The sequence below is a fragment of the Telmatherina bonti genome (assembly GCF_933228915.1).
Source record: "Telmatherina bonti genome assembly, chromosome: 1".
NCBI classification, from domain to species: Eukaryota; Metazoa; Chordata; class Actinopteri; order Atheriniformes; family Telmatherinidae; genus Telmatherina; species Telmatherina bonti.
The window spans coordinates 24,700,580-24,714,508 of NC_136619.1; the positions used below are offsets into that span (position 1 = coordinate 24,700,580).

A 13,929-nucleotide genomic window follows, 5' to 3' on the forward strand; every position below is an offset into this window, starting at 1 on the left:
AAATACTGATTCATATAACCATTAAGCCTGAAAATCTGGGCTTTCAGCTTTTACAAATGGCGCCTACTATGTTATAACATTTCGTCTTGGGTTCATGTTGAATGTCTTAGGGTTCCACTGCTGTTCCTGCCAAGTCTGATGCGCAGTTCTTCATGTGTGAAACAACACAGTCGTTTGACAACATGCAGATTTACAGTAGTTGTAGTTTTCTTCCTGACATCAGTTTGCGCACGACGCGCCGTGTGCCAAGAACAGGGAGGCTGCCGTGCCGAGTGGGGGAGTGCAGAGAAACAGTCATTTTTTCCTCTGGTCATGAGGGGTCTCCTTCTGTAGCTATATAAGGCACTCTGGGTTGTACAGGAGTCTCTATGTGCCTCAGGAGCACCGCCAAATATCAACAGCAGCCTGGTCTTCGCATAAGGAAATAATACACCTCGCCAGCGCGCAGAGGAAGCAGCTCCAAAACATTCAAGCAGCTGGATACTTACTGAGGAAGACAGAGGTGAGAAAGATGAGGCATTCTGCACATTTAGCTGGAAACAAGATATTGCTCTTGAGCTGCATAATTTACTTAGGAGTTTATGCATTTACTCTGAATTTATTTCAGTTGTGGATGTAAATGAGGCTGCTGGTAAGACCATGCCTGTCACTGTCTGTATTTTAGATATATTAACAAGTCAGCAACAGCACTGTAATAATTGAAACACCAAATTACATACAGTATGAATATGGGCAAAATTAAAGCTGTTGTAGATCAAACAAGTAGGTTTTAGTGATGTAAATATGATTAAAAGGCCATTAATACAGAGACCATATGTTAATGTTTGTGAGGTAAAACATAAAAAAAGAACTGACCCAGTTTAATTTTTTCTGGCTTTTTTGCTTGAAGAAGAGAACAACTACCAATGCAAGTGTATATTTATTTGACAGGCTTTCTTATTGCTTAAACTTGTTCAAATCTAGCCTTGTTGTAAGATGGACAGGTTTTAAATCCCAGCACCTGCATAAAAAAACAAGTTTCCACAGACAAGATGTGGACATTCACATGGGTCTAAGTCCTCTGATCTGTCTGTCACACTAGTATAAAATTCACAAGAGCCATGAGAAGAGCCTTGGCAGAGATGCTGGTGGAGGTTCAGTGTGAAGACGGGCACAGGGAAAGCAGCAGGGTGTGGTGACTGGGCTGCCTGCTGGCTTGCAGCAGCCAGAGCTGGCACAGCATGCTGGCAGTCGGTGCCAGACCTCAACCTGCCTGTTCAGCTAAAGGGAAAGGGGTGAAAACGTTCAAGGATGAGAGCAAGCAGTGCAAGCTAGAGCTCGGTTTATTTTTTTTGTTCCTCTCCGATCACACGCTGACTGAGTGCTTCTCTTTCCCCGTAAAACTTGGTGACTTTCTGATGTTTGCTTTATTTTGAATCTTGGATGTCCTCCCTCTTGCATAAGCCATGATGTTGGAAGTAAGATACAGAATGAGTAGCACAATATTGCTTCTGGAAGTGTCTGGAATGAAGTGTTTTGCCTGAACACAGTTCAGTGGGGTTAAAACTTGTCAACCTGAACACAGGTCTGCTTCCTCTGTGGCTGACCCCGCTGCTCAGTTTGGTTTAAAAATAATCAGAGAGCACCAGAAGACGAGGATTAAAGAGGCCCTGAGTAGTTCTCATTTTACTGTTGGGAAACACTCTGAAGCAAAACCAGTGCTTTGTTCCCTGATGGAGACTAATTTATTATCAAAACTATATTCCATGAAGTAAAACTGATTGTTTGCACCCATTCATCTACTGCAAGAACAAGTTAACCATGTAACTGATTGGGATATATGCTGTGGTCATGTTCATCTTGAAATGTTTAAACTAGTCAACAGAATAAACTATTGCGCAATGTATTATGATGCGATGAGGATGTCATGATGTCAGCACAAGACAATGGAAGGCAGCCATTTATAAATCACTATACCTGTAAAGGAAAACACACAAAACATTGAAAAAAAAATACAAATATTTAATGGAATCAGAAACTATAGAGCATCACCAGCAGGAAGTGAAAAGTCTCTGAGTTCATTTAATAAGAAACTGAGTAATTGTTAAATCATAGCTCAAAAATGACTGAATAATCAGTTTAATCATTTTTTTCCCCTCTGTGTAGATGTTAAGTTTAGTAATACAATAATACAGATTTTGAAATATTTGCTTTCTTGACACATATGTTGGGGAAACTGAATCCTAATTTACTCCCTTGCAGGTTGCATCTTTGACTCTGAGGAGCAGCATTTACAGAAAAGGACTCTTTCTTCTGTAGTCCGGAGCTGACGTGTCACAATGACCTGCGCCACCATGACTTGGCTCCCCATTCTCTCCCTCCTGTTGTTTTGCGTCATGGACTCGTCTTCTCTCTTCCTGCCTGACTCCAAGGAGCTGAGGGAGTTGCTGAGCCGTTATGAGCAGGAAACAGGCCAGAACGGCACCGACAACACAGCTGGGAGCAGGAACCGAAGAGCCATCCTGTGGGCAGACCGTGAGGAGATCCTCCAGCTGCACAACAAGCTGAGGGGCAGCGTTTACCCTTCTGCTTCAAACATGGAGTACATGGTGAGGCGTGTTCTAATACTCTGCATTATTTTTCAATCACAATTATACTAAATAAAGATGAAATATCAAATTCAGCAACTTGATGCATCAGCAGTCATAAACACTCAAACAAAAGTGGTAATTATGGTTTAAAGCTTTATTTTGACTTAAAAAAAAAAGTGGTGATGCTGTAATAAAACTGATCTTTTCTCCCTGCTGGAAACATGCAGTCATGAAAGTTGACCTACTGCCAGCCTGCTGTGCCACCTTTTTACAGGGAGGATAATAATGCTGACTCTGTCCTACCGACAAACAGCTCAGCACTGGAGAATACAGGACTGCAAAGGAAAAAACAAACCAAGAAAGGGAAAACTAAGGGACTCTGTGGAAGATTTATGTGCTAAGTAGGAGAGAAATTATTGTTGCTGCACAGACGATCACTAAAAAAGGTGTGTTCTATGAAATTAAGACAAGCAGCAGCTCCCTGTGTGTGTCAGGGTTGCGGTAACAGTATGGAAGAAACTATCTGTAGGTCCACTCTGCTCTCTCAAATTCCTATGAACAGGCAGAGTGTGTTTGCATTAGTAAATGGGTGTTTGGGGTTACAGTGGTGTCCGTGTGTGCATGTTTTAGCGACCACCAAAAGGCTGGAAATTTACTGACGCGATCTGCTTTGAGGGGCCACGGTGTATGCAACTTCTCTGCATTCATAGTGCTTCTCTCCATAGTGGGATTCAGGCCTCCCCTCTGTTTTCCAGCCTCCTCTCTATCGTTGTTTAGGATCCCATTCAGGAAATGTGGATAATTCAGCTGTGATTGCTGGAGATTTATAGTGGACCAAGGCCAGGTGCCAGCAGGTCCACACCAATGTCACCAGTGAAGGCTAATGTGTGCAGCTCAGTTTCAGCTTATTAGGAAGGAAAGGAGAAAGTGCAAAGGTGGGGGTTTTTAACAGGTTCAGGGTGATAGTTTAGTGAGCCAGAGCATCTAGTGGATTCTACTGAATACTGCAGTGAACTGTTGCAATGTCTTTGTGCTGGTGTCTGAAACAAGATGTAAGAACCTGGGCTGGTTTCTGTGTGCAGGTTTGGGATGATGAGCTGGAGCGGTCTGCCACTCACTGGGCAGAGGAATGTCAGTGGGAACACGGGCCTCGGAACCTGCTTATGTCTATTGGACAAAACCTGGCAGTTCACTGGGGCAGGTGAGATTCAATAAAACTCACAATTTCAATTGTTATGTAACGTATAATACTACAGAGATATGAGTATAAAAATGATTAAATGGTGATAAAATAACAAAACTGCAAATGAAAAAGGTATACATTCCTCAAGCAGAACCTCGAGACATTTAAACACAGTTGGAACATTTTGTTGGATACCTGAGGAGTATAAACTTGTTACTATAGATCACAGTTAATCTTAAACTACTGCAGGTCACATTACCTGTTGGTTTGAACTTTAGACAAGATGTATTAATTGAAAAGAAAGAACCCTAAATGCCTGATTGGCTGATAACAGAAAAATAATGAGCAGATATTTGTTTGAGATGATAATGTTAAAACGGTTTGTATTGCTTCATCACACATTCTTCATTTTCAGTGGCATTCAGCTGTTGCCTATGGTGTTGCCTCACCAATGTATTAACCCTTTCTTAACCACTGTGGCTGTATATTTTAGATCCTTTTTATAGCTGAACCTCCAATTTGACAAGAAGTTTTTTTTTCCACTGCTGTTTTCCTGCACAATTTAGTTTTACCCTGCATATTAGATGGTGTGACACAGTTCAACTGTTCCATCACTACCTTATGAAATGCCTCCTTTAGTAAGACCTATTACTTGTTATTATTAAATGTTATTATTATTTTTGCACTTCTGTACATAATTTTACTATGTCATTTTTGTATTGTCTCATATGATCTCAACCCGCGTGACTACGGATGGAAACTAGCCCTTGGCTGCAATTCGGCATGTTTACATGCATGTGTTCTGTCATGTTTGTTCATTAACATGCACTGTCCAAAGCAAATAAACAAACAACATGATTCCTGGTCAGCTGCCTGATATTGAACAGCATCAGGACCCCATGGCTGACCACTGACTGGTCAGAAAGAATTCTCCCCCGTGGAAGGAACAGTAACTTCTGCAAAACTCTACAAAATTCTGGCATGCTTCCTTCTTCATCTGCAAATCTATACAGAGTTTGCAAATTTGTGAGCAGCTATCGCAAATCACAGAACAGGGATGTTCCACATTCGGGAGCAAGTTGACTTAAAAATCAGAGCGCGTGGTCTGCAAAAGAGGACCATTAGCAGTTCAATGACCACTCTACCTAAACGCAGGATTAATTTTTTTTAATGTATGTGTCTGGTCTTTGTGACACTGCAGCTTTGCATCCATATTTATAGGGATATTAATTGCAGAGGATAGAAAAACAAAGGAAAGCTGAGTTGGATGAATTTAACTTCACTATGTCATGGAAAAAAATTATCCTCCTTTATTTTATGATGTTATTTTATTTGACATTCTTGCTTGACATATTTGCTGAGATACAAGCATGGAAGCATGCATGGAAACCAGGCTTGAATCAGAATTATCCAGATTCATCAGAATAGCCGATGCAATTATCCTTTGACTGTTGACAATCCTCCAAAAAGAGGATTAGGGTAAGGGTTAACCCTAGGCTAACTCTAACCCTATGTCAACGATGTAGTGTAATGATGAGTTAAAAGCCAGAATGATGGCAAGGAAGTGTGTCTTTGAGTGGACAGCCGCTGTTGGCCCCTGTCCATAGCAACATATGGCTATCGCAGCAGGTGCCCTTCCAGGAATCTGCCCTCATTCTCACAACTCCACTTCTCCCTCCCTCCTCTCCTCTTTTTTCTTGTGCCAGCAAAACCTGATGTTGAATATTTTTTTTCCACTCTCCCTCTCCTCTCCACTTATAAGCTCAGCACTTTTCAATACCGTAAAAAGAGATGTTTATAATGTGAGCTTGAAGTGATTTGTTGGGCTGTGGAGCCATGTTTAGGTTTGCTCTGATTCCTTTTTTTTTGCAACTTGAATAGATTTTCTTCATAATGGTCAGAACAGACTGCAGCTCTTTGCACCAGGTCAAAACTAGACTAATTGTCTGAGAAGTTAATGATGGACAGGAGCTTATACAGTGTTTCCTAAGTCTTGTCCAAGCACCTGGAAGCTCCCTCAGATATTTTCCCTTTGCCTCTGGTTGCTGGATGACCTGTTATTGAACCTACTGTTTGGATGTGACCATGTGTGTGAATATGCATTTTCCTGGCAGACACCGCTCACCTGCCTTCCATGTTCAGGCCTGGTATGATGAGGTGAAAGATTACACCTATCCCTACCCTCATGAGTGTAATCCCTGGTGTCCTGAACGCTGCTCTGGGCCCATGTGCACCCATTATACGCAGGTAAGACTATTTTAAATTTTATGTTAGTGATCTAGCTGTAATATGTTGAATCAGGAAAGAATACATAAAAAAAACCAAGATGATGGTTCTGGACCATTTGCACCATCAACATCATATATTGTGAAAGTATATATTTTGAGTTCACTGGTTAGTTAATTGATAGAATGCGCCGACACAAGTCCCTTTGCATTGTGTTTATAAGTTCAGGTGAGGGAATGAAATAGTCCAAAGGAACCAAAAACAAGGGAGCTGACTTCCTCTTCCTTGAGACTTTGCTTTGTAGCTGCTGGGATGAGTTTACAGAAACATCTTGGATCCTCCTTTTGCCTTTGTGCTGAAACTTGATCGCTTCCATCTGGTAGTCATTTCCAGACACACCAGACATCCTGCACTGCTTGACCTGGATTCTTTTGAAGATGCCTCTGTGACGGGGCAGTGCAAAACCTGAGCATCATCACCTAGTTGATGTAACTGCAGTTTGGGCTGTCACACTCCACTGCTGTCTGTGATTGTGTTGTGCCTGAGTACCAGCCCACATCAGTCCTTGTGCTGACTCACAACTTCCAGCAGCCTATTAGCGTACCAGGAAGAAGATGAACATTCCTGTGGAGGAAGAGTGCATATTTGTTCAGAAAGTTTGTAGCCATTTTGGGATATATGCAGAATTATATTTCATTTCATATACGACTGGTAGTATTAGCAGAAAAGCAGCTTTCTTGTTGATAACTTGCTTTATTATTCCCTGTGCTATTTGTGGCCTGAGCAAACTCTTGTTTCTTTGTGGTTAAAAGTTTATCAAGAGCTACCCTTTTCTCTTCTGACTGCATGATGAAAGCTGTCAGGTTGTGTAAAAGAGGACAAACAGGCTTCAAGTCATGAACATCCATCAGGGGCAAAACAACAGAGTAAAATCCCAATTTCCATTCTTTCTCTGGAATTACAGCCTGTGAGAATTTTCTGCCAAAAGAAAAATCGAGGCCACAAGTGTGGTAGTTTACTTTGCTATGTGTGCTTTCATTCAGATTTTCTAAGTGCTAACTTTAACCGTTCATTTATAATTTCCCTGTCACAGTTGGTCTGGGCAACCACTAACCGAGTGGGCTGCGCTGTGCACGTGTGTCCACGGATGAACGTTTGGGGAGAAATATGGGAGAACGCTGTTTACCTTGTGTGCAACTATTCCCCAAAGTAAGATCAATATTCCCCAACGTACCACTCTTCATCAACACCACTGCTCTCTAGACTTGTTTACATTCCTTCTCCTTCCAGGACAGGCAGACTCTACATCGTGTTCCTAATATAGTTGTACTGGAAGCATGAAGCACTCGTTTTAGATATTTGTGACATATTGGGGTTGTAAAAATTTCTCAAGACATAAGAGTAAAAGAAAAAACATGAAATAAAGCAGAAAAGGACAAGTGATCTTTTTAATATTAGTTTATGGTGCTGAATTGATTTTGGAGTTTTGACGAAGGGCAAAGCGGGCTGCAGTAATTACAATGCTACGAGTCCTGAGAAGGTTGCCTGATGATTGATTTCCTCCTTTGTCAAACTGTCCATTACTCCCTAACTTTGCAGGGGAAACTGGATCGGAGAGTCTCCGTACCAGCATGGCCGCCCTTGTTCCCAGTGTCCTCCCAGCTTTGGGGGAGGATGCAAAAATAACCTGTGTTACAAAGGTGAGCCAACCCACTTGATTTTCATTCATTTAAAAGAGGTCACATTATCCTTTTTGGAGTTTCTCCTGCCCCTCAGTGTGTTGTATAGCTTTTGTGCTCTAAAAAGTTCTTCCAAGTTACAATGTCCAAAGTCCACACCAATGGGAGTTTTTTCCTCTGACAGATGAAACTTCTCCTGATCTGTCTGAAATAAACATTGTTTGTTATCCAGACTTTTCTTTTCTCACTTGTCTCTACCAACATGAAACACTTGCATAAAATCTGCCAAGTAGCCAGATTGGCACTTCTCAAACAAGGAATGAGTAGCTGCCATGCACGCCACTGCTTTTGACCTGTCAGTGGATGCCTTAAAGTTCAGGGAGACTTCAGGGAGGAGATACAGAAGCTCATGTATGGAGGAGCGTACACTATAGAAAAAAAAAGAAAAAAAGCGCTGCACCACTAAATCTTGTTAACCATTCTGGTGTATCATTTCTAAAAATAACGCAACTTTAATTCACCATAAATGCTCAGTAACATTAAACACACCAACCAAAACTTCATGCTCACCTGCAGACTCTCAGCGCTCAGAGACTGAGGACATGAATGAGGTGGAAAAGCCTCAGCTACCTTTGCCACCTCGTACCACCTCCAGGCCAGCCCCCAAACCTCCAAAGAAACCAGTGTCCAAGCCTTCCAATCCGAAGACCGCCACACCCAGGACATCATCTTCAAAAACCCCCAACATCTATCTTGGTAAACACAGAACTCTCTAAAAATAACACCAATCATACTTTTTTTTTTAATTTTTTTTTTATTAATAATATCTGGTCTCATTTTTGAAGCTCACAACATCAAATGTGAAACTAAACTGCGAGATAAGTGCAAAGGAGCAACCTGCAACAGGTTAGGTTATCACACTGAGTTTTAGCGTGAAATGATGGCATGACGCAGACAAAATATTGAATATGTTCTCCTTCAGTACACACTTCCTCCTCTTTGAAGTTCTCATTTTTTCTTCTGTAGACATAAATGTCCTGCTAACTGTCTGAATAAGAAGGCAAAAGTTTGGGGAACTGTTACCTACGATGTGGTGAGTCTCTTCAGTTTGAGCATTTTTGTGATGCAACTGTTCATAACATCCATGCATAATAAATATTCATTTCTTATTGTTATAGCAATCAAGCATCTGCCGAGCTGCTATCCACGCTGGGGTAATCGACAACAGTGGAGGGCTAGTTGATGTCACAAGGATGGACGAGTTGCCATTCTTTGTCCGATCTTCAAAAAATGGCATCGAGTCTCTGAGGTGGATTCTTCTGCTTTATAGGACAACTTTTTCGTCTTTGAAATATATACAGTGAAAACATATATAAGTATTTTTTACTTGCATGTGTTTCCCTGCAGTTATGTAGAGCTTTGCTCGCAGAATCAAAACTTTTGCATGTTTACATGTTTAGCTGACCCGTCTCCATTGGCCAGTATTGATCAGGGTGACAGATGAGCAACATTCACAGTTTGTAAACAAGAGTGGAAAAGACAGAAAATCAGTCAACATGTAAACATAGCTTACCATCTTCCCAAATAGCAGCAAAGCCACTGAGCTGCTACATGGGAATGATTTATGTTGTGACAGGTGTTCCTGTTTCAGCTCAAAAGCAAACTAAACTATTACTTTGATTGTGATTAAATTTCCACAAAACCTTTTTGTTTTTTCTGTATTCTCAACACTTCTATGTCTTTATGTGTTGCAGTAAATACAAACCTGGCAATTCTTTTATGGTGAGCAAAGTGGGAGGTAAGGTTTAGCTTTGGCTTTTTCAGAAGAGTTCCGAGTAACTTAAATGTAAAATTATACACAAAGGAAACACATTTCATACCATTTGTTAATTTTTCTTCTTTTCCCTCTCTTCCTGTGTGACAGAATTTACTGCTGATTGCTACACTACAGTGGCTGAAATCTGTCCTTTCAAAAAGCCCTACTCACACTGCCCAAGGTGCTTTTGTACATTTGTTTTTCCTTAAACAGATAAGTGATTAATAAAATACAAATTCAATTATGTTCCAAAGTGTATATGTCGCTCATGTGCAATGTGTTTCTCAGAGTCCTCTGTCCGGCTGATTGCAAAACTCAACCTTCTTATTGGTCCCCTGTGATTGGAAACAACATCTACACAGATGTGAGTATTATTTAACTTTGAGAAAGTGCTCATAGAGTTTACTAATGTTTCTCCAGACTACAGACGGATTCATTTTAGATGCTTGATCACATTTTTTGAAACCACAAACATAAATAAATAACTGATGCATGTTTACAATCCATGTGCTTTTCTGTATGGCCTTGAAACACTTTCAAAGTCAGGGCACTCCGTATAGCTTATAGTGTCTTTTATAATCGACATAAGACATGAAGTTCACTTTAAAGTTGTTTTAGAGTCTGCACAGTCACACAAGACTGTATTGAGTTTAATGGAACTGTATCTTGGATAAAACTACCACATAATGACATCCAGATGAGCACAGATCACAGTGCCACAAAGACAGTGTGGCAGGCACATTGGCTCCTCACAAAAATGCCACAGAATGCTTTGCAATCTCAGGCTGAAGAATTTGTCTATATAGTGGTATAAAGGCTAATTTTTGAATCAACATGAGACATAATTCATCTGTTTGTGACTGCTGGTGGAGTGTATGTACAGTGTGATCTGTGTTTGGACTGGAATGAATGATTCTGCTCTGTTGATAAGAGCTTATGGTTTGTCGTGCTGGAGCCAGACTTTTGGCTCAGACTTTACTCCTGGTGTGTGCGAATAACGTGTAACTTTGTGTTTGTCGGCTACATTGTGTTTGGTGAGGAGAGAATTGCGACTATGTTCAATTACTGTTAAAAAAACCCACCTTCTTATCTTATTTATAGCCTGTTTCATGTTGGATACCTTTGTCTTCACAGAACTCAAGCATCTGCAAAGCAGCCATCCATGCAGGAGTAATGAAAGCAGAGGGAGGTTTAGTCGATGTTCTGCCACTGGAAAGGAGAAAGAGCTACACCGGAGTGCTAAAAAATGGCATACAGTCGGAAAGGTACCACTTCTGTTTTTGTGGTGAACAGATTTAACTTAGTTTTATTTTTCATATGAGGACTGTCGGATAGTAAGAAAAGCTGATATGGTAGATAGTGCTACACATTTTAGAGAAAAGCATGAATTCCAGACATTTACAGTTTTAGATCTCACCCTCTGCAGTCCTGCTGATCTTAGGGAACTGTTTCTGTAAAGGAAAACATGCATGTCTAAACATGGTGTGCGACAGCTTGCAGGCAACCATGTGTTTGACAGCTGTAAAACTACCAAACCCCCTTAGATGTAATTTAAGCTAGAAGTGAGGGAATGTGTGCACCGGGAACAAAAGTAACAACTCTACTCAAAGCCTTTTCCTAGTAAAAATCCAAATGAAAATGAGTCATCTGGAAACGCTGCCTGAGGTCAAACCTGTGACTTTATCCTGACCAGCAATAGTCTGACAATAAAAATGACATCATTTCAAAATATTTCCCTAAAACTGCCAGTGATCGATATTTGCAGTATCATCTGATATTTGCAGTAAAAAGACCAAAGTGTCCTATCTATCTATCTATCTATCTATCTATCTATCTATCTATCTATCTATCTATCTATCTATCTATCTATCTATCTATCTATCTATCTATCTATCTATCTATCTATCTATCTATCTATCTATCTATCTATCTATCTATCTACCTATCTATCTATCTATCTATCTATCTGTCTGTCTGTCTAGTATTCAGCCACAAAATATATATCTTCTGTCTTCGTAGTGAAAGTGCAGAACAGAAAAACTTAAAGACATAATCAAAATAAAAGCATGAAGCTTGTTGTAATATCAGATTAGCAAATTTGATGAGGGGATCAGAAATAGGTAAGGGAATGTTCCTTTTATTTACTGTATCCCATCTTGATTTATGTCCACTGTAATACTGCATGTAGTGGGTTCCCTGCATGCACACCATGTTTCACAAACCACTCTCATGTCTGTGGCCAGCTCCAGTGGACTAAGCTTAGGCAAGGAAGCCTTTGTGGCTGGTTCTGCTGGCATATGGGGTTGAAAGAGTAATGGTGTGGTTTGGTGTGTGGATGGGCCACACATGGGATCTTTGCTTACTTTACCCAGGCATGTCAATTGAGTGTATGAAGTGCTGAATGGCTAAAAACAATCCAAGTCTGATTCTATGAAACCTCACTCAGGGCAATGGGACAGGAGGTCAATAAATGGCTGACAGAGAGTCAATGCCATGTGCCAACATCATGGCAGGGTGGGCAGTTTGGATTGCACTCTGTTGCTGGGGAAGTAATCACAGCCTATCCAGTTACTCCTGAATGGAAATGCTGTCAGCCTCTTAGTCTGTGTTTTCCTATGTGAACAATTATCTGAGATCGGACACCGATCGCACTGGCCTATCATGATTATTGATCATGGCGGAGCTTCAAGGTTTCTCAGCTAATGAACTAATTACAGTCAGAAAGTTCAAACCATGCGATGACTGGAAAAAAACCAGACTCAGAAATACTGCAGCAATGAGTCATTCTGCAAACAACCATATAAAATTATTGTAATCACCATAATTGTTACCTTTTTGTCAGTAATTTTGCTGCTTATTTGGACCATGAGGAAAAAGCTGAACGTATGAAAGTGACATGCGAGTTTGTTGGAGTGTACAACATATTTAGTAGACAGTGCTTGAATTTGGAGCAATGAAAATGACAAACTTTTTCAATGTGATATTTGTTTGCAGCAAAAGCAACACAGAAGGAGATTCCTTTCGACTCTTTGCTGTGAAGATGTGATACCGCTGAATTCTGTACACCAACAGAGTCGCCTCAGCTGGCATTGAGGAGAAGTTCCTGCAGGTTGGATACCATGGCTCTTCGTCTGTAAGCATACCTTCAGTGCCCCCCCCCAGAACATTGACACTTTGCCCCTCTTTAAGTTTCAAACTCTTGTTACAAATAAAAATCCTGTTTTCATCCAATGATCCAGTCCACCATTTAGCTTATCCTTTCCATAGGCATACATAATCTGTGAATACAGAATGCAATTTATCTTTTTTTAAATATATGTTTGATGAACTGAACAGCTGGTGCTGGAAGTTTGAGTCAGACAAAATGCATAATGTTTACATTGATGCTCTCATTACAAATATATGATGGTTTTCATACACAAAAGTGTTTACTGATCACACTGTATTTAATCATTTTGTACAGAGTATAGAACATTTTGTTTTGTTTTAAGAAAGAATTACAATATTTTAAAATGGTTCTGCCTTATTTGGCTTTTGTGAGTTTTGTTTGTGCTATTTGTGTTAGTTGTACGTTTGTGTTTGTACGTTTAGACTGTGAAGCCACATCTAGGTCTAAATAGTATTTACAAAAGTCAGGTGTTGAGTTATTTGGTGTGAGAGATGAGACTTTTACTGATTAGACTGACTAGGAACTGTCAAGCAGAGGGAATAAAAGGAAATAATAATTAAAAAAAAAACAACAACATTGTGGTAAATGAAAGTCTTACTTTAGTGCCAGGCTTGTGGAGATCATCAATGGAAGGAGATTTGGTGGGAATATAACAAACATTAGATGTGTTCTTTAATATTTCCCATTTTATATTTATTATTGCTAGTTGCCTTTCTGATTTCTCATATTTTCCTTTTGTTTCTGCTCCCTATAAAGACTAATTTTCGGCCCTTTCCCACCAGAGACATTTGAATGTGTTGCATGTTCCAGGTACAGGCAGGTTTTACTTTTTTTGAGGAGTGTGAAAATGTTCAACATTTGTTTTGATCAAATTGCAACTTGTGCACTTTGGAATAAAATATGGTATGCACCACACACACACACACACACACACACACACACACACACACACACACACACACACACACACACACACACACACACACACACACACACACACACACACACACACACACACCTATAATGAATGTCATTATGCTGGATTGTGGGGCTGTCGTGTTTGGGTTAGTTCTGATGAACATTTCCCCAGATAGCAAACTTGGTTTTATCTCACAGGATTTGCTTCTTGACTTCAGGTCATAATGGACAGCACCCGCATTAAATCCTGTTGGTTCCACCTGTTAGTTTTAGGGTTACAAAAGTGTGCCTTACAGTATATTCCAACTTTCTGTTTCTTTACTCTACCTCAGTCCTATCGCTATGCTAAGCAGGTCTGTCCTTTATGG

At 40.3% G+C, this 13,929-nt stretch overlaps 1 protein-coding gene across 1 annotated transcript; it reads left to right on the forward strand.

Moving 5' to 3' along the window:
* The first annotated feature begins 386 nt into the window (after nt 1–386).
* crispld2 (cysteine-rich secretory protein LCCL domain containing 2) lies at nt 387–13,877 on the forward strand. The gene is made up of 15 exons (XM_079242217.1): nt 387–502; nt 2,242–2,588; nt 3,653–3,771; nt 5,868–6,000; nt 7,073–7,188; nt 7,579–7,679; nt 8,235–8,414; nt 8,504–8,564; nt 8,685–8,751; nt 8,837–8,967; nt 9,413–9,456; nt 9,583–9,655; nt 9,763–9,838; nt 10,609–10,739; nt 12,469–13,877. The coding sequence occupies exons 2-15, from the start codon at nt 2,319–2,321 to the stop codon at nt 12,518–12,520; spliced, it is 1,554 nt and encodes a 517-aa protein (XP_079098343.1). The 5' UTR covers nt 387–502; nt 2,242–2,318; the 3' UTR covers nt 12,521–13,877.
* Nucleotides 13,878–13,929: the final 52 nt, after the last annotated feature.

Coding starts and splice junctions, on each gene's coding strand:
- crispld2 (XM_079242217.1), top strand. CDS start 2,319: ATGACCTGCGCCACCATGACTTGGCTCCCCATTCTCTCCCTCCTGTTG. Junction 9,457..9,582: donor TATGGTGAGCAAAGTGGGAG/GTAAGGTTTAGC, acceptor CCTGTGTGACAG/AATTTACTGCTGATTGCTAC. Junction 10,740..12,468: donor AATGGCATACAGTCGGAAAG/GTACCACTTCTG, acceptor ATTTGTTTGCAG/CAAAAGCAACACAGAAGGAG.